Source organism: Homarus americanus, unplaced genomic scaffold (genome assembly GCF_018991925.1).
Source record: "Homarus americanus isolate GMGI-L3 unplaced genomic scaffold, GMGI_Hamer_2.0 scaffold14720, whole genome shotgun sequence".
NCBI lineage: Eukaryota > Metazoa > Arthropoda > Malacostraca > Decapoda > Nephropidae > Homarus > Homarus americanus.
In genome coordinates this window covers 814,926-835,000 of record NW_024724088.1, presented here as the reverse complement: position 1 = coordinate 835,000, position 20,075 = coordinate 814,926, and the positions used below count along the sequence as shown (strand labels likewise).

Below are 20,075 nucleotides of genomic sequence, written 5' to 3'. Positions count from 1 at the left end.
CTTTGCTATGTCTGGAAGCCCTGCGCATTTCATCCCAAATAAGTCACTCATTAACTCTATCATGATTAGGAAGTCTATATATTACTCATGAGATTAATTTTTCTCTACCTTCGATTAATTCTATCCAAATTGTTTCTGTATTCAGTTCAGTTTTTATTTCCTTATCTATTTCACACTTCAGATTATCCCTGACATAGATTGCTACTCCGCCTCCTTTCCTAATCTGTCTACCTGTATGGAATAATTTGTAACCTGCAATTTGGTATTCGACCCGTAACTCACGAGTGTCTAGGTTTATCCATGTTTCGGTGAATGCTATTATATCGATTTTTTCGGTACATACCAACGCCCTGATTTCATTCATTTTGTTTCTCATACTCCTACTATTTGCGTAGTAGACATTTAAGTTAGTCGTGTTCTGAGTCCTCTCTTTGACGCGTTTAGGTTTTAACTCCCTGCCTAATTTAGTTTTGTCATAATTCCTAACACTATTTCACCGTAACCTTTCACTATGTTTACCCGCTATCGCTGCAGTCTCCTCGCGACACCTGCCTGAATGACGTAAAATATCCCAAACCAATGGACCAAAGGATCAATTATCATGATTCATTTTATTATCTTTCCAGGATCTACAACATAAACAGTTCATGATGGAACGTTTCCCCGGGAGGTATATGTTTATTAAGTAAGTTCGCACGACCATCTTGTTAAGTTCACACTACCATCTTGCTAAGTTCACACTACCACCTGGTTAAGTTCACACTACTATCTTGCTAAGTTCACACTACCATCTGGTTAAGTTCACACTACCATCTGGTTAAGTTCACACTACCATCTTGTCATGTGTCAGGTGTGAGGACCAGTACACCAGGTCATGTGTCAGGTGAAGTAAGACTCATCATATTTTAGGGTGACAATAAAAAGTGAAAGTTTTTATTTTTAGATGGCCATTTGTCCAATACTGCGTACCCATGAAAAAAGAACACAGGCGAAATCCTGGGTCATTTGGACAATATTTAGAGGTGGCTCAAGCCATTTGAAGTTAACACTACTGAAATTATTATTGATTTTTTCTAATTTCTTTATTTATGAACCGATTACTATGAAACTTTGCAGGTATATGTAGAATGCAAATTCAAACTAAAGTTGTTCCTAACATTTTTTCTAAAAATGAGTAATGAGTATTTTGGCTGGTGCAGCTATTGGCAATGCAGAGGGGAGGGAGAGGCGGGTGTCAGTCGGGGTAGGGGGAAGAGGTTGTGTGCCAGTGTCTGACTGGTACAGTAGCATCAGTTGTGTGTGAGACGTGACGGTGGGTGTGTGTGCGTCGCTCTTGTTGCAGTATTACGGTTAGTACCATTGTCTTTGTCTAAAATCAATGCATCAATTTAGGTATATAACACTTTAAAAACTTTATACAAGTGATCTTGCATGCCGTATGCTTTATGGGTGCTGTTGTTTGCATAACAGTAACAACATAAGTTACATAAATGTTTTTGTTTGTTTCAGGTTCAATGGAGAGTACACGTTCAAAAACTGAAGTTTGGCTCATTGGTCAACACATAACCGAAATCACGGGTGCACAACTTCCTTCAAGAGGAGATGTTCTACGTCTGTTTTTCCACGGTCACAATGAACATAAGAAAACAGTGAATGATTCTGCGAGTGAAGTTGCAGCATCGGTTATTAGTTTCTGGAATAAAGCACGGATTCCTACCATAACTGAGAAGAGTATTGGACGAAAGGTAGTGGATCTTTTTTTAATGTGGAAGGGACTTAAGAAAAACTGCACTCGCACTACAGACACACAACGTAAGAAAGAGGAAACTTTTTGTGATGAGTTAGAGGACCTCTTCGATGTTGCCCACCCCAAGGCAATGCAGCTCTTGACCATCAAAGAAGACCGAGCATTCCTGGCAGCGCAACGAGAAAAAGGGAGAAGAGGTGTAATGGCAGGAGTAGACAAAAAGATTGCTTGTTCCATCAAGCGTCGGGAAGAAAGCAAGAGTAAGCAATCTCTACAACAGAATCAAGCCAGTTCTGCTCTTGAATATGATGAGTTGGGTTCTTCGTCTGAAACAGAATCACAATCAAGCTCGTCATCATCTACAAGTTCCCTAGCGATATCACCAGTGGTATCTTCTTCCAATCGTAAACGTGCTACTCTCAAAGTTATCACCCCTGAATTGTCAAGTACATTGGACCGCACTGGGATCAGTCACCGCTCTGCTCTCCGGATCGTCAGTGCCACGGCTGCTAGTCTAGGTCATGACCCAATGGAACTAGTTTTAAACTATGAGACAGTGCGTACTTCGCGAGCGACCCACCGTTCTGGGATTGCCAACGAAATTAAAGAAAAATTTCAACCTAGTGAAGTGCTCACTGTGCACTGGGATGGAAAAATTATTCCTGATGAACAAGGAGCGAGTGTTGACCGAATCGCCATTCTTGTCTCCGGAATCAATACTGAAAAGCTGCTTGGTGTCCCGAAACTATTGTCAGGGACTGGACAGGCCATTGCTACAGCAGTCAGTGCAGCGCTGGAAGAGTGGAAAATATCAGAGAATGTTTCAGCACTCAGTTTTGACACAACAGCTTCAAACACTGGGCACTTGTCGGGGGCATGTGTCATTCTGGAGCAGAAACTCGGCCGCCGTCTTCTGCATCTCGCGTGTCGTCACCACATCCTTGAGCTTGTTGCCGAGAAAGCGTATGTGGAATGCATGGGGCCTTCCTCTGGACCAGATAATACTCTCTTCTCTCGCTTCAAGCATAAGTGGAAGGACATCAGTCAAGATGACTACAGCCCTCTCTCAGACCTCCCTCCAAGTTTGTACGAGAAACGAGATGACCTCATCTGTTGCTGGAAACATCATCTGGGCAAGAAGCAGCAGCCACGTGATGATTACCGTGAGGTACTGGAGCTAGCAATCAGGTGTCTCGATGGAGCTCTACCCAAGTTTAATCTCCGACGGCCCGGAGCACTTCACCGAGCACGGTGGATGGCTAAGCTCATTTATGTCATGAAGATCCTGATTTTTGCTAATCAGTTTAAACTAACTGCTCGTGAGACATTAGGCTTGAAACGATTCACATTCTTTGTGCTAGAGGTGTATGTCAGTGCATGGTTCACGGCCTCCGTTCCATCCTCCGCTCCTGCTAATGATTTGCGGCTCCTCCAAGACCTGTCAGAGTACCACGACGTCAAAATATCAAGAACATGTCTCACAGTCTTCGGTCGTCACCTGTGGTACCTCAGTGAAGGCTTGGTGGGTCTTGCACTCTTCGATCCACAAGTTAATGCAACAATGAAGACAAACATAGTTCGGGCAATCGTTGAGAGGAAGGCGACCGAGGATTCACCAAAACGTGCTGCTCTTCCTGCCACATCTTCCCTTCCCACAAAGCAGCTCTCAGACTTTGCTTCTAGAGGATCAAACTTTCTATTTGAAAGTCTCAAAATGAAGACTTCTTTTTTGTCCAAGGAACCTGACACATGGTCTGATGATGAAGACTTCAAAACTGGCGTCGCAGTTGTGGGTGGTCTCAGAGTCATCAACGACACTGCAGAGAGAGGGATTGCCTTGATACAGGCATTCAACAGCAAGATCACGAAGAGTGAAGACCAGCGTCAACATCTGCTGCAGGTTGTTGAAGAGCAGAGGCGGTCACAACCAGGGACATCAAAACAGGACCTTACAAGCAAAAAGCGAAAACAATGAATGGGTTGTCCACACCTCTCCCACCCATTGATGTAAGCGTGTTCACTGCAGTTTCATTTTAAAAAGGAATTAATCATTTATATGTACAGTGTACACATAAACTTGCTCAATATGTAAATTTTAAAATAAACCGGCATATTATGAATATTCGTATTTTTTGCCAAAAGGATAAAACTTCAATTGACTTGAGCTACCTCTAAATATTGTCCAAATGACCCAGGATTTCACCTGTGTTCTTTTTTCATGGGTACGCAGTATTGGACCAATGGCCATTCCATTTAATCAATTTTAGAAATTCACCCCTATGCACTATTGTCACCCACGGTCATCATGTTACAGGTATGAAGACCTGTGTCAGGATCCTTACGGCAAGACCAGCGAAATATTCAGGTTCCTGAAGGGAGAAGGGAAGGTCTCCAGGAGCACTAACTCCTCTTCTTCAGCGTCTCCGTCACAAGATATCCCCAGGTGCGTCCGTGAGTTCCTTCATACTCATATGGAGAAAACTGTGCGCAACCCTTATAGCACCTTCCGGAACACAGCCACAACCTGGCAGAAGTGGAGGTCGTTGATCTCCCAGAAGTCACTGATGACCTGGGAACGAGAATGCTCCGACGTCCTTCACATGATGGGCCACAGGATCTTCGGGAGTGTTGACAACGCCAGGAACCTTTCATTGTCCTTGTTTGTTGGGGCGTGAGGACAACAGGATGTGTGTAGGAGTACCAGGATAATGTATGTGTGTAGGAGTACCAGGATAATGTATGTGTGTAGGAGTACCAGGATAATGTATGTGTGTAGGAGTACCAGGATAATGTATGTGTGTGGTTCATTCCTTGAAAAGACATTGTTAAAACTTGAAGTTAAAACAGTTTTTTGATTACTTAATGTAAGACACAGGTAAAGGAGGTAGGATGATACTGAACGCGTCTACCTGTTGGCTGAAGACACTAACATGTTCTTGTATGTCTATAGAGCAGTAATACATATACTTGGCTGCTCTACCTTGGCTTTGATTTATACTTTCTTGTTTTTTTTAATATCAATGATAAAAAATGTGTCTCAGTATGTATCAGTTATATTTTGTTTTCGTTATAAGTATTAAAACAAAAGTCCAGGAGATATTAATTACTTGTTTACCTGTAATTATACAGAATGTTTGGCCAGGTGAACAAGAGAGGTGTATGAGGCTTTACACTGCTTGTTTATTAAGTACAAGATGGAAACTTTTTAATCTGTGTTTCATATTGACAGACATTTTATCTTCCAAGCTGAATACCTGAAAATTCTACCCCCAGCTTTTTTCACCTGAAGGATCTACCCCCCAGCTTATTTCACCTGAAGGATCTACCCCCAGCTTATTTCACCTGAAGGATCTACCCTCCAGCTTATTTCAACTGAAGGATCTACCCCCCAGCTTATTTCAACTGAAGGATCTACCCCCAGCTTATTTCAACTGAAGGATCTACCCCCCAGCTTATTTCAACTGAAGGATCTACCCCCAGCTTATTTCACCTGAAGGATCTACCCCCAGCTTATTTCACCTGAAGGATCTAACCTCCCAGCTTATTTCACCTGAAGGATTAGGAGTTAGGTTAGGTTAAAGTCACACACTTTACTGTCACACATCACACACCCCACACCGTCACACACCGTCACATACCACACACCGTCACACACCACACACCGTCACACACCGTCATACCACACACCGTCACATACCACACACCGTCACATACCACTCACCGTCACATAATACACACCGTCACACACACACACACCGTCACACCGTCACACACCACACACCGTCACACACCACACACCGTCACACACCACACCGTCACATACCACACACCGTCACACACCACACACCATCACACACCACACACCATCACACACCACACACCGTCACATACCACACACCGTCACATACCGTCACACCACACACCGTCACACACCACACACACACCACACACCGTCACACACACCGTCACACACCACACACCGTCACATACCACACACCGTCACACACCGTCACGTCACATACCACACACCGTCACATACCACACACCGTCACACACCACACACCGTCACACACCACACACCGTCACACACCACACACCGTCACACACACACCCACATACCACACACCGTCACACACCACACACCGTCACACACCACACCGTCACACACACCGTCACACACCACACACCATCACACACACCATCACACACCACACACCGTCACATACACACCGTCACATACCACACACGTCACACCACACCGTCACATACCGTCACATACCGTCACACACCGTCACACACCGTCACATACCACACACCGTCACACACCGTCACATCACACACCGTCACATACCACACCGTCACACACCGTCACACACCACACATACCACACACCGTCACATACACACACCGTCACATACCACACACCGTCACATACCACACACGTCACATACCACACACCGTCACACACCGTCACATACCACACACCGTCACAGTGTTTTTTCTCGTGTTTTTTTGTTTCACTGAGTAAAGAAACAAACACAGGCAGAGATAAAACAAGACACTATGTCAAAACCCTCCATCTAGGCGTCTCCCAGAGGACTGACACATATACACACACTGGCTGGGATCGATGAATTACGAAATGATCAATACGTCTCCCGTTATCTTAGTTCGGTTGTCAAAATATCTCGTCCATGATGTCATATTGTCTCAAGCAAAAAGTAGTAAGGCACTTTTCTCACCGTGTGTACAGAAGTAAAAAACAAACAAGAAAAAACAGGGAAAAAAACACCAAATACCCATAGAATCTTGATGGTGGTGTCTCAAGCTGAACACAGAAGATGTCAGGTAATTTACCACGTGTCAGTTTTTGTTTACAAACAATACCACGTGGTTGATGGTCCGTGATAGGTGATGTGTGTGTGTGTGTGTGTGTGTGTGTGTGTGTGTGTGTGTGTGTGTGTGTATTTGTGACTGTGTATGTGTGTGTATTTGTGTGTGTGTATATATATACAGTATGTGTGTGTATGTGTATTTGTGACTGTGTATGTGTGTGTATTTCTGTGTGTGTGTATATATACAGTATGTGTGTGTATTTGTGACTGTGTATGTGTGTGTATTTCTGTGTGTGTGTATATATACAATATGTGTGTGTGTGTGTGCTTCTGTATATACATTTATGACTGTGTATGTGTCTGTGTGTGTGTGTGTATTAATAAATCAGTCCTCTAACATACTCTATACACTCACCATGTAATTTTCAATATCATATTTTCTTTAGTTAATTATACAGGACGAGGTCAAAGGTCAAGAGTAGGGTCACGGAGGTCAAGGTTAGCAGTGATAACAAGAACCTTGTTATGTGTCATTATGTAAACATTACAATAGGGTTAAGGAGTGTATTTGTGGCGTTATAAACATGAAGAAGGACTTAGAGAATACTGATGATGATAGTAGGAATAGTGAAGAGTGGAGAGGAAACCATGAATAAGGGGAATACCTGTTGATTAGACACCTCAGTGTATTTTACCTGGTCATTAAATATCCTAACCCATCCCAACCCAACCCAACCCAACCCAACCCAACCCATCACAACCCAACCTAACCCAACCCAACCCAACCTAACCCATCACAACCCAACCTAACCCAACCCAACCCAACCTAACCCATCACAACCCAACCTAACCCATCACAACCCAACCTAACCCATCACAACCCAACCTAACCCAACCCAACCTAACCATCACACCTAACCCAACCCAACCCTAAGCCCCTCTAACCCATCACCCTAACCCAACCCAACCCAACCCAACCTAACCCCACAGCCCAACCTAACCCATCCAGCAACTACCCATCTCCCAACCCAGCCAACCTACCCATCCCAGCAACCTAAACCCATCCCAGCCAGCCCCTAACCCATCACAACCTAACCCAACCCCAGCCCAACCTAAACAGAAGCAGAGCAGAAACCAATCAAAGCCTAACCCCCAGGTAATGTTAGGGTGTTTAATTATCAGGTGAAAATAAGCTGAGGGAGGCAAATTCAGGTGATCCGATATACACACACACACACACACACACACACACACACACACACACACACACACACACACACACACACACACACACACACAGAACAGGAGAGCATTATAATAGTAGTGTGTTATTAAGCCTCATCCAGGAGCCCACAGAATAAACTTAGGAACACTATTTTTTTTCTTCTGGAGTATGAAGGTGAGCCAAGGGTCAAGCTATCCTGTATTACATAAACATTATAGCTTATGATGCTATGTATTCACCTTAATGAGCTACTGTGTGTGTGTGTGTGTGTGTGTGTGTACGTGTATGTACGTTTGTATGTGTATATGTGTGTGAATGTATGTATGTGTGTGTGTGTGTGAATGTATGTATGTATGTGTGTGTGTGTGTGTGTGTGTGTGTGTGTGTGTGATCTGTGAGTGTCTGTGTGTGTGTGTGTGTGTGTATCCTGTCCTGAAGCTAAATAAGACCTGCCAGATGTGTCCCTCGTTGCCACATAACATAATATTGAATTCTATGTAATCTTCGTCTTGAACTTTTGAACTTGAGGACCACAAATACAGGTCATCTAGGGTCACTCTACTCAAGAGGATAATATGTCCTTAACCTCTTGAATACGAAGATTTTAATATCATTGAGTACAAAGTCATCGTACTCAAGGGGTTTAATCACTGTACTCAAGGGGTTAAATTATCGTACTCAAAGGGGTAAAGGCAAACCGACAGAGAGGCAGGTAGAAAGACACAACACCAAACACAGACAGACTGAGAGACAGATAGGTAGAGACGGAGAACCAGACGAAGACAGACCGACAGACAGACAGACACTTACACAACCATCCGCCGGAGTAACAAGGTAATTACAGATCCCTTAAGGTGATGTTTACTGAAATCAGTTGACGTTGACCTTTGACCTCAGCTTATTGTACCCCTCTAGCAGCACATATCCTGGAGAGGGTAGTCATCATCACCCTACCAGCACCACACAGCACCCTGCAGGAACAGCACATAACAGCCAGGAACAGCACATAACAGCCAGGAACAGCACATGCTCTATCTAGCTTGACTCCCTTCTCCTCCCCTGGCTGCCTCCTCCCCTCCCCCAGGTCATCTCCCTTTCCCCCTGCCCCCCTTTTCCCTGCTTCCCCTCCACCTGCCTGCCCTTCCCCCCCCTCCTGCCCACCCCCCACCCCCTGCCTCCCCTTCCCCCCTCCCCTGCCTCCCCTTCCCCCTCCCCCTGCCTCCCCTTCCCCTGCCACCCTTCCCCAGGTCAGTCTGAGTCGCCTGGGGTGTGGCCAGACATCCCAAGTTAGTTTAATTGACAGGAGGTTCCGCCACTGACAGCTTACCGGTACCTTTCCCGTGTGCTGTTACCGCTGTTATAATGCTGCTGGGGCTTTTATAGTGCTGTTATAATACTTCTGGTGTTGTTATGGTGCTGTTGATGCTGTTATAATACTATTAGTGCTGTTATGGTGCTGTTGATGCTGTTATAATACTCCTAGTGCTGTTATGGTGCTGTTGGTGCTGTTATAATACGCCTAGTGCTGTTATGGTGCTGTTGGTGCTGTTATAATACTCCTAGTGCTGTTATGGTGCTCTTAGGATTGTTATTACAGGTGCCGAAAGCCTCAATAAAGTCTTGTGGTGGGCGCTTCTCAGTGTGTTGTGTTGGCCAGCCCAGTGAATAGGTTGCACACACACAAACACACACACCCACGTACACACCCCACACCCTCACGCAAACACCCTCACGCCCACGCCCACGCCCCCCAGGACTCATGTTTACCTTGTTTAATCCAGTATTATTTATCATGATCATATATCAGGGTTGTGTCGTCAACAGAGGGTCGCTCCTGTGTCCTATGTGTTCAGTCCTGGCCTCTGTTTATGTGTTATGCCTCTGTGTCATGTGTATGCCTCACCTGCCCCATTTGCAACACTCTCCTCCTCTCTCCCCTCCCCCTTCTCTCCCCTTCCCCTTCTCTCTCATCTCTCGCCCCCTCCTCCCACCCTCCCCTCACCCTCCCCTCCTCCCCCCTCCCCTCCCACCCACTCAAGTCCAGAATCCTCAGCACTATTTATTTTCACTCCTTTCGTCTCGTCCGAGTGACTCAGAGTCGAGCCAAAGGATAATGACTCTTAACACCTAACTCATAAAGCCGATATTTTCTTCCTAACTGTACTCAAAGTAACCCCGAAGGCATTAGCTACGGTGTAATCATATGTGGAGGTAAACAATAAACAAGTAAACAAGATGATAAACAAGTCAACAAACGAAAGGTCAATAAATATGTCATGTAGGCCCCAGTTCATGTGGGTCCCAGTTCATGTAGGCCCCAGTTCATGTAGGTCCCAGTTCATGTGGGTCCCAGTTCATGTGGGTCCCAGGTCAAATGGGCACCCAGTTCGAAAAGACCCTATCCGATTTTCTGCTCCTCCACGCACACACACACACACACACACACACACCACACACACACACACACACACACACACACACACTCACCTGTAACATGGCCGGACAGACGGTATTTTTCGTCTTATTAACCAGATGAAATACTCTCCTGGACAGCATAACAGCTCTAGGATCCCGCATCAGATGGATCACCTTCAGATCCATGTTAGTGTCTCGTATTAGTTCAGATATCCACTGCAGACGATACCTTATGGTCTTTATAATCCTCACTGGCAGACTCTTACACACTCGTCTTGCGTTTTCAATTCCCTCTTTCGTTTTCCTCGTAACTCTACGTCGTTCACCACACTTGTCGGACGGCCAATAAGAAATGGTTTGTCTGTAATTATAACCATATATCATGTTGTCTCTCATTTCACATTGGAAGTTTCGCCTTAGGTCAGTTACCATCACGTCATTGGTGTTATTGTTGAAGATTTTTTCATTCAGGGTTCTTATTGGCTCAAAGAAATACATTGTTCTTCCCAGTGAGGCGACCAGTAGGCCTAAAAAGCTGGATCCACTTCTTCCTGCTGAGCTGAGAACTAAAATATTCTTAGGGTATTGGTGTCGTGGTTGTTGGTCGCTGTGGTTGTGTGGTGGTTGGTGGTCGTTGTGGTTGTGATGTGGTTGGTGGTCGTTGTGGTTGTGTCGTGGTTGTTGGTTGTTGTGATCGTGTGGTGGTTGGTGGACGTTGTGGTCGTGTGGTGATTGGTGGTCGTTCAGTTCCCTTTGTGGTTGGTGGTCGTTGATTACTTGGTGGTTAACGGCTTTGAAGGATGTCTGGTTCTCGTTGAGGTCGTCTGTTACCTGGTGGTCGTACTTCAAAGTTTGGTAATTATCATGTTTACCTGAAAGGAAGAGTTGGAGTGATACCTTTATGAGTGAACAAAACAACGGACACTAATTCCTAACCTTACCACATATTTTTTTTAGGTTAGGTTAGACAGATACACGAATAATAACAGTAGAGTGTCTGTAGGAATTGCCTCTCATAGGTCATAAATACCAACGATACTCTTACACGAGTATGACAACAGACCTTCACCATCCATCACCAACACGAGGCCAACAAGACACACACATGCGAGACCAGTGAGGTAGATGACGCCTCTTCTGAGATTTCTTGTCATATTTCTGGCTGTGTGTCCCCTGAAACAGACCACATTGATGTTAACCACTGTGTCTGTTGAGTACAAGGTAACACTGTAATCAGACATCAGACATCAACGATCACCAATGTAACAATGTACAGTCACTCAATAAACTATCGAGACAAAATTGTGTTGAAAAAATATGACAACGGGCGAAGGATTTTGACAGCCCTGCCGAAACAACAGGAGGCTTAGTGTTCATTCTGAAATTCATCGATCACCCCAAGTACAGATAGTTCTTTAAGTGACTGTACCTGCGTGAATGTGAACCACCTCCTTCAACTGCTGAATGTGCACTGCAGGAGCGCCGAGGTAGGGGAAGCAGGTGTAGAAAATCACAGGTGCGTAAAAATTGAAAATTAAGTCATATATATGAGGTAGGTTCTAGATATTCAATTCCAAATTCAGTGCTTTTATGACAAGTACAGATGGTGAAGAATGTTAATGAACAGAAACACTCTCATCACTACCACCATCACCACTACCACCATCACTACTACCACCACCACCATCACTACCACCATCATTACCACCATCCCTACCACCACCATCACTACCACCACCATCACTACTACCATCATCACTACAACTACCACCATCACTACTACTACCACCAATACTACAACTGCCACCATCACTACCACCATAACTACCACCACTACCACTGCTACCAGCATCAGTAGCCGTGTTAGAGCAAACGTCATCACCATCAACACAGACAGACAGACAGACAGACAGACAGATAGACAGACAGACAGACAGACAGACAGACAGACAGACAGACAAAACAAATAAATATTCCACCATAACTTGTCAACATCACCTCCACTAATATCAGGTATAATGCGTCGTTATGAAAGTATTATAACAATACTACTGTGATATAACTCTGACCTCACCTCTGCATCTGTGGTATAATGACACAGTTCTGACCTGGGAACTTGTTTGTGGAATTTGTCCTTCCTGGTGGGGAGGAGGGGGAGGTGGGGGAGAGGGGAGGGGAGGGGAGGTGGGGGGGGAGGGGGGAGGGGGGGAGAGGAGAGGAGGAAGGTGAGGGGGAGGTGGGGGGAGGTGGGGGGAGGGGGAGGTGGGGGAGAAGGGGAGGGGGAGGAGGAGGAGGGAGGTGGGGGGTAGGGGTTAGACAGGCATGGGATCCTAACCTAACCCAACCTTAGTTTTTTCTTTAGAATTTTTTTTTATTTGTAGTTGTTGTTGTTGTTGTAATTTGTTGTTTATGAATACTTAACCTAACCTAACCTAATCCTTGTCCTTCTTGATCACATCTCCTCCTCCTCCTCCTCCTCTTCTTCCCTACTCCTATCCTCCTCCTCCTCCTCCTCCTCCTCCTCCTCCTCTTTGCAGGTTTCATATCTAATTGACCCTCGATATAACGGACTTCCTATCTATATAGTCCGTTAAATGGAGGTTTTTGACTGTACATGTATTTGTTTTGGAGTTGAAGTTGAAACAAATAAAATGATTATTATTGTTTAAGTTGCCAGGTGAGGTGAGGAGATGGCTTCAGGTAGAGCTCAACACCTGTCATTCTATCTCATCAACAGGTATATACAACCACTTGTGTTAGGTTAGGTTACGTTAGGTTAGGTTAGGTTAGGTTAGGTTAGGTTAGGTTAGGTTAGGTTAGGTTAGGTTAGGTTAGGTTAGGTTAGGTTAGGTTAGGTTAGGTTAGGTTAGGTTAGGTTACGTTAGGTTAGGTTACGTTACGTTAGGTTACGTTAGGTTACGTTACGTTAGGTATTCATAAACAACAAATTAAAACAACAACAACAAATACAATAAACAAAAATTATCCTAAAGACAAAACTCAGGTTGTAGGAGGCTGCGGGGAAGACTGACCACAGGAACAAACTCACCAAAACACAAACTATTATTTTATATTTAGTTGAGGCTACAGAGGAGGAAGAGGCTGTAAAAGTAGTCAAGATGAGGAAACTTTAACCATAAGAGCCTTTAGGAAGCTGTAGACTCCCTGGTATTATAAATAGGATGAGGTAGAACTGAGGTATAACAAGGTGTAATAGCATCGTCCAGGTAGATACACGAGGTAAGTTTTTTTTTTAGGAGGGTTACCTGTACACCTGCTGATGTGTGTGTGTGTGTGTGTGTGTGTGTGTGTGTGTGTGTGTGTGTGTGTGTGTGTGTGTGTGTGTGTGTGTGTCTATGTCTGTGTGTGTGTGTGTGTGTGTGTCTATGTCTGTGTCTGTGTGTGTGTGTGTGTGTGTGTGTGTGTGTGTGTGTGTGTCTATGTCTGTGTGTGTGTGTGTGTGTGTCTATGTCTGTGTGTGTGTGTGTGTGTGTGTGTGTGTGTCTGTGTCTGTGTGTGTGTGTGTGTGTGTGTGTGTTTCTCATGGTCTCTGTCTCTCATGATGAGTAGTGACGTCTTAATGTTCTCTTCTCTGTCTATCTGTCTCTCTACAACATCGCATCACCAAGAGATAAGAACCAGGGTGTGGCCAGTCTCTCTCTCTCTCTCTCAGCACCGTCAATAGACAAGTACCTCAGACAGTGGTATCAGAACCCAGGGTGTGTGGTTAAAGTGGTTCTGGTAACACGTAAGATAAGTTTGGTGTGGGTGGCCAGGCTGAGAGGACCTCACTAAATGATGGATGATACGACGCGCAGGTGTTGGTGCTGAAGTGAGTGGGGTGGGGGTGGTGGGTGGTGTGTAGGGGTGGTGGTGTGGTGTGGGGGGTCAGGAGTGTAGGGGTGGAGGGTGGTGATGGTGAAAATGGTCACCTATCCTAACCTAACCTAACCTAACCTACAACCTGTAAAGTCCCAAGGTTGGGTCATCAGGTTATTGACTTGGTTTAGACATTTAAGGACAAACATATACCTGACGGAGGCGCCGCGAGGTGTCCTAACAAGTTTTTACCTGCCATTACCTGGAGGGAGAGTCTGAGGCCCTCCACCTCCTGAGGGCGTGACCAGCTGGCCTCAACACCCGATACTTCAGGTGTGACCAGGATGCTGACGACCTGATGTTACAAATACGACCTGTAGTGTTGTAAGCCTGATATTACAGGTACGACCAGGAGTAATTAAGGACCTTTACCTGTCTCTAAAAAGCTCCCGAGAAGAATATTTAAACTAAAGTAATAATTGTCTCTATTTATGGCGTGAGTTGACTCCCGTGTACAGCAGAACACAGGTGAGGAAGGCCGAGTGTAGGGCAGAGTATTACCAACACCTGTAGAGTAACACTGTGTTTGTATGTGTTGGTTTTTATTAGTTTATCTTCTTTTTTCTTTCTCTCTATCTTTATCTAATTTTTTTCTACTCATTCAATCTCTCTCCAACCTCCTCCCCCCTCCTCCTCCTCCTCCTCTTTCTTCTGTACCTCACCTCATCTTCTTCCTCTTCCTCCTTCCTTTTCTATACTTTCCTCATCTCTTCTTCTCTTCTCCTTCACCTTGTCACTTCCTCTCCACCTACCCATACCTACCCTAATCCTCTCCCTATACCTCCCCCTCTCCATCTTCACCTCCTCACACCTCTCGTCCTCACCCTTCACCCCCCACCCCTCCAGCACCAGCAGTAGGAGAGTAAGGAGACTCGAATGTCATCACCATGGTCTTAGTGACTTGCAGACGTGTGAGCATTTTCTTCTTTCCTGCCAAATAAAGGTGTGAAGGAGTGGCTTACCTGTTACCATACCAGTCAGGTGTTGTCAGGTGAGTGTTTGGTGGTGACAGTATACCCTGTCATCACCAGTCTTTTATCCCTCTAGACTGGTGACTGGGTTTTGGTTAATTGCACCAGTTTTATACTGATGTTATAAGTGTGTGGTGAGTGTATGTCAGTCTATTACTACATCAGACAGACAGACAGACAGATACACACACACACACACACACACACACACACACACACACACACACACACAGAGACGTCGTATGTAAACAAATATCATGACAAAAGCAGCAGTAGTTTCCTTGAGTGTTTATCTTGTGTGTTAAGTGTATGTTGAGACAATACTTCACCCCGTCTCTGGCTGAGTGTACAACAGTCACCCTACCATCACTCCCACACCCCTCAAATCATCCCACAGCACCCCCACACATTCCCCCACATCACCCCACATTACCAAGAGACACCTAGAGGAATGATGAAACAACAATACCCTAATGTATAGCCTCAGCCACCTCTCCCCAGGTCTGGCGGCTGAGAACACACCAATGTCAGTTTAACTTTCTACTCACCTTATGTGGTTAATGAGAAACGGAAGGTGGTGTTGTAAGGGGGGTGTGGGGAAGGTGGAATGAGTATAGTTGTGGTGCTAAGAGGTTGGTGATGATGGTGGTGGTTGATGGTGTGGTGGTGATAGTGGTAGGTGGTGGTGGTTAATGGTGTAATATAGGTTGGTGGTAGTGGTAGGTAATGATGATGGTGTAAGGAGGTGGTGATGGTATAAGGGGCTGGTGATAGTGATAGGTGTGGTGGTGGAAGTATACATATTAGTAGTAGTAGTGATAAGAACATAAGAAAATAAGGAGTCTGCAATAGGCCGGTTGGCTTGTGCATGGCAGCTTTTGTCGAGAGTTACTACCACTCTCTATCATCCATGAATCTATCTAGCCTCCTTTTAAAACTTCCCAGAGTTCCCGCACTTACTACAAAGTTGCTAAGCTTGTTCCACTCGTCCACCACCCTATTTGTGAACCAGTTCCTTCCTATCTCCCTCCTAAACCTAAACTTATCCAACTTAAATCCGTTGCTACGAGTCCTATCTTGCTCGGATATTATAAGAACTTTATCTATATCCCCTTTATTGATTCCTTTCACCCACTTAAATACTTCTATCATATCTCCCCGCACTCTTTGTCTTTCTAGGCAATGCAAGTTTAGTTTCTTTAACCTATCTTAATATGGAAGGTTTCTAAGTCCCGGAATCATTTTCGCCATTCTTCGCTGCACCGACTCCAGTGAATTGATATCCATTCTATAATACGGGCACCAGAACTGAACCGCATAATCGAGGTGCGACCTGACTAGCGCAATATATAGTTGCAATAAGACCTCTGCACTCGTATTACTTACACTTCTAGATATAAAACCTAATACTCTGTTTACCTTATTTAGAACATTAACGCACAGTTTTCTAGGCCGTAGGTCCGGGCTTACAAGTACCCCTAAGTCTCTTTCACAATTCGACTTCTCTAGGTTAATGTTGTTAAGGCTGTATACATTGACAGTATTTGTTCTTCCAATATTAAGTACGCTGCACTTGCTGGTGTTGAATTTAATTTGCCATTTTTCTGACCACTCCTGCAATTTATTTAAATCCTCCTGTAGTGCATTTGCATCCTGCCCTGAATTAATCTGCCGCCCTATTTTGGTGTCATCAGCAAAATTGCTTATGTCACTGCTGATTCTAGTATCTAGATTGTTTATGTAGATTATGAACAAAAGTGGACCTAGTACTGACCCCTGGGGAACCCCACTGGTTACACAGCCCCACTCAGATTTAACACCATCCACGCTGACCCTCTGCGTTCCCCTCGATACCATGAGCCTTAACTTTTCTCAGAAGCCTCTGATGCGGTACTCTGTCAAATGCTTTGATGGTGGTAGTGGTGATGGTGGTAGTGATGATGGTGGTAGTGATGAGAGTGTTTCTGTTCATTAACATTCTTCACCATCTGTACTTCTCATAAAAGCACTGGATTTGGAATTTGATATTTAGAAACTACCTTATGGATATGACTAAATTTGCATTCCTTACGCACCTGTGATTTTCTACACCTGCTTCCCTTACCTCGGCGCTCCTGCAGTGCACATTCAGCAGTTGAAGGAGGTGGTTCACATTCACGTAGGTACAGTCACTCAAAGAACTATCTGTACTTGGGGGTGATCGATGAATTTCAGAATGAACACTAAGCCTCCTGTTGTCTCGGCAGGGCTGTCAAAATCCTTCGCCCGTTGTCATATTTTTTCAACACAATTTTGTATCGATAGTTTATTGAGTGACTGTACATTGTTACATTGGTGATCGTTGATGTCTGATGTCTGATTACAGTGTTACCTTGTACTCAACAGACACAGTGGTTAACATCAATGTGGTCTGTTTCAGGGGACACACAGCCAGAAATATGACAAGAAATCTCAGAAGAGGCGTCATCTACCTCACTGGTCTCGCATGTGTGTGTCTTGTTGGCCTCGTGTTGGTGATGGATGGTGAAGGTCTGTTGTCATACTCGTGTAAGAGTATCGTTGGTATTTATGACCTATGAGAGGCAATTCCTACAGACACTCTACTGTTATTATTCGTGTATCTGTCTAACCTAACCTAAAAAAAATATGTGGTAAGGTTAGGAATTAGTGTCCGTTGTTTTGTTCACTTTGTTCACTTTGTTCCTTTCAGGTAAACATGATAATTACCAAACTTTGAAGTACGACCACCAGGTAACAGACGACCTCAACGAGAACCAGACATCCTTCAAAGCCGTTAACCACCAAGTAATCAACGACCACCAACCACAAAGGGAAGTGAACGACCACCAATCACCACACGACCACAACGACCACCAACCACCACACGATCACAACAACCAACAACCACGACACGACCACAACGACCACCAACCACCACACGATCACAACAACCAACAACCACGACACAACCACAACGACCACCAACCACATCACAACCACAACGACCACCAACCACCACACAACCACAGCGACCAACAACCACGACACCAATACCCTAAGAATATTTTAGTTCTCAGCTCAGCAGGAAGAAGTGGATCCAGCTTTTTAGGCCTACTGGTCGCCTCACTGGGAAGAACAATGTATTTCTTTGAGCCAATAAGAACCCTGAATGAAAAAATCTTCAACAATAACACCAATGACGTGATGGTAACTGACCTAAGGCGAAACTTCCAATGTGAAATGAGAGACAACATGATATATGGTTATAATTACAGACAAACCATTTCTTATTGGCCGTCCGACAAGTGTGGTGAACGACGTAGAGTTACGAGGAAAACGAAAGAGGGAATTGAAAACGCAAGACGAGTGTGTAAGAGTCTGCCAGTGAGGATTATAAAGACCATAAGGTATCGTCTGCAGTGGATATCTGAACTAATACGAGACACTAACATGGATCTGAAGGTGATCCATCTGATGCGGGATCCTAGAGCTGTTATGCTGTCCAGGAGAGTATTTCATCTGGTTAATAAGACGAAAAATACCGTCTGTCCGGCCATGTTACAGGTGAGTGTGTGTGTGTGTGTGTGTGTGTGTGTGTGTGGTGTGTGTGTGTGTGTGTGTGTGTGTGTGTGTGTGTGTGTGTGTGTGTGTGTGTCTGTGTGTGTGTGTGTCTGTGTGTGTCTGTATGTGTTAGGGATGGAAAACCTCGACACACCTGTAAAGAATAGGAAAATATAACCATATATACCTCAGGTAGATGAAGCGTAGCGAGGATCAATTATCATGATTCATTTTATTATCTTTCCAGGATCTACAACATAAACAGTTCATGATGGAACGTTTCCCCGGGAGGTATATGTTTATTAAGTAAGTTCACACGACCATCTTGTTAAGTTCACACTACCATCTGGTTAAATTCACACTACCATATTGTTAAGTTCACACTCCCATCTTGTCATGTGTCAGGTGTGAGGACCAGTACACCAGGTCATGTGTCAGGTGTGAGGACCAGTACACCAGGTCATGTGTCAGGTGTGAGGACCAGTACACCAGGTCATGTCTCAGGTGAAGTAAGACTCATCATGTTACAGGTATGAAGACCTGTGTCAGGATCCTTACGGCAAGACCAGCGAAATATTCAGGTTCCTGAAGGGAGAAGGGAAGGTCTCCAGGAGCACTAACTCCTCTTCTTCAGCGTCTCCGTCACAAGATATCCCCAGGTGCGTCCAGGAGTTCCTTCATACTCATATGCACAATGCTAAGGGCAACCCTTATAGCACCTACCGGAACACAGCCACAACCTGGCAGAAGTGGAGGTCGTCGATCTCCCAGAAGTCACTGATGACCTGGGAACGAGAATGCTCCGACGTCCTTCACATGATGGGCCACAGGATCTTCGGGAGTGTTGACAACGCCAGGAACCTTTCATTGTCCTTGTTTGTTGGGGCGTGAGGACAACAGGATGTGTGTAGGAGTACCAGGATAATGTATGTGTGTGGTTCATTCCTTGAAAAGACATTGTTAAAACTTGAAGTTAAAACAGAGTGTGTTGATTACATAATGTAAGACACAGGTAAAGGAGGTAGGATGATACTGAACGTGTCTACCTGTTGGCTGAAGACACTAACATGTTCTTGTATGTCTATAGAGCAGTAATACATATACTTGGCTCCTCTACCTTGGCTTTGATTATACTTTCTTGTTTTTTTAAATATCAATGATAAAAAATGTGTCTCAGTGTGTATCAGTTATATTTTGTTTTCGTTATAAGTATCAAAACAAAAGTCCAGGAGATATTAATTACTTTTTTACCTGTAATTATACAGAATATTTGGCCAGGTGAACAAGAGAGGTGTATGAGGCTTTACACTGCTTGTTTATTAAGTACAAGATGGAAACTTTTTAATCTGTGTTTCGTATTGACAGACATTTTATCTTCCAAGCTGAATACCTGAAAATTCTACCCCCAGCTTATTTCACCTGAAGGATCTACCCCCAGTTTA

The 20,075-nt window shown here is 44.6% G+C and overlaps 1 protein-coding gene and 2 long non-coding RNA genes across 6 annotated transcripts in view; 2 read left to right on the top strand and 1 right to left on the bottom strand.

Annotated features, from left to right (window-relative positions):
* The window catches only part of LOC121864040 (carbohydrate sulfotransferase 3-like), a 23,743-nt gene extending 3,994 nt beyond the window's left edge, over positions 1-19,749 (top strand). For both annotated transcript variants that reach the window (XM_042362938.1, XM_042362937.1), the window contains 3 exons: positions 627-685; positions 4,062-4,190; positions 19,293-19,749. In XM_042362938.1, the coding sequence (XP_042218872.1) occupies positions 627-685; positions 4,062-4,190; positions 19,293-19,524 (420 nt within the window). In that variant the 3' untranslated portion in view covers positions 19,525-19,749. The remainder of the gene's footprint in view (positions 1-626; positions 686-4,061; positions 4,191-19,292) is intronic.
* Positions 10,889-11,691, bottom strand: LOC121864042. Its single transcript, XR_006088540.1, has 3 exons — positions 11,671-11,691; positions 11,286-11,395; positions 10,889-11,094 (listed from the first exon to the last, which is right to left on the bottom strand). It is a non-coding gene; the product is annotated as an uncharacterized LOC121864042 (long non-coding RNA).
* Positions 17,195-17,986, top strand: LOC121864041. 3 transcript variants are annotated; one of them, XR_006088539.1, is made up of 3 exons: positions 17,195-17,215; positions 17,492-17,601; positions 17,783-17,986. It is a non-coding gene; the product is annotated as an uncharacterized LOC121864041 (long non-coding RNA). The 3 variants fall into 3 exon arrangements; XR_006088537.1 differs by having other exon boundaries at positions 17,199-17,230; XR_006088538.1 differs by having other exon boundaries at positions 17,199-17,234.
* Positions 19,750-20,075: the final 326 nt, after the last annotated feature.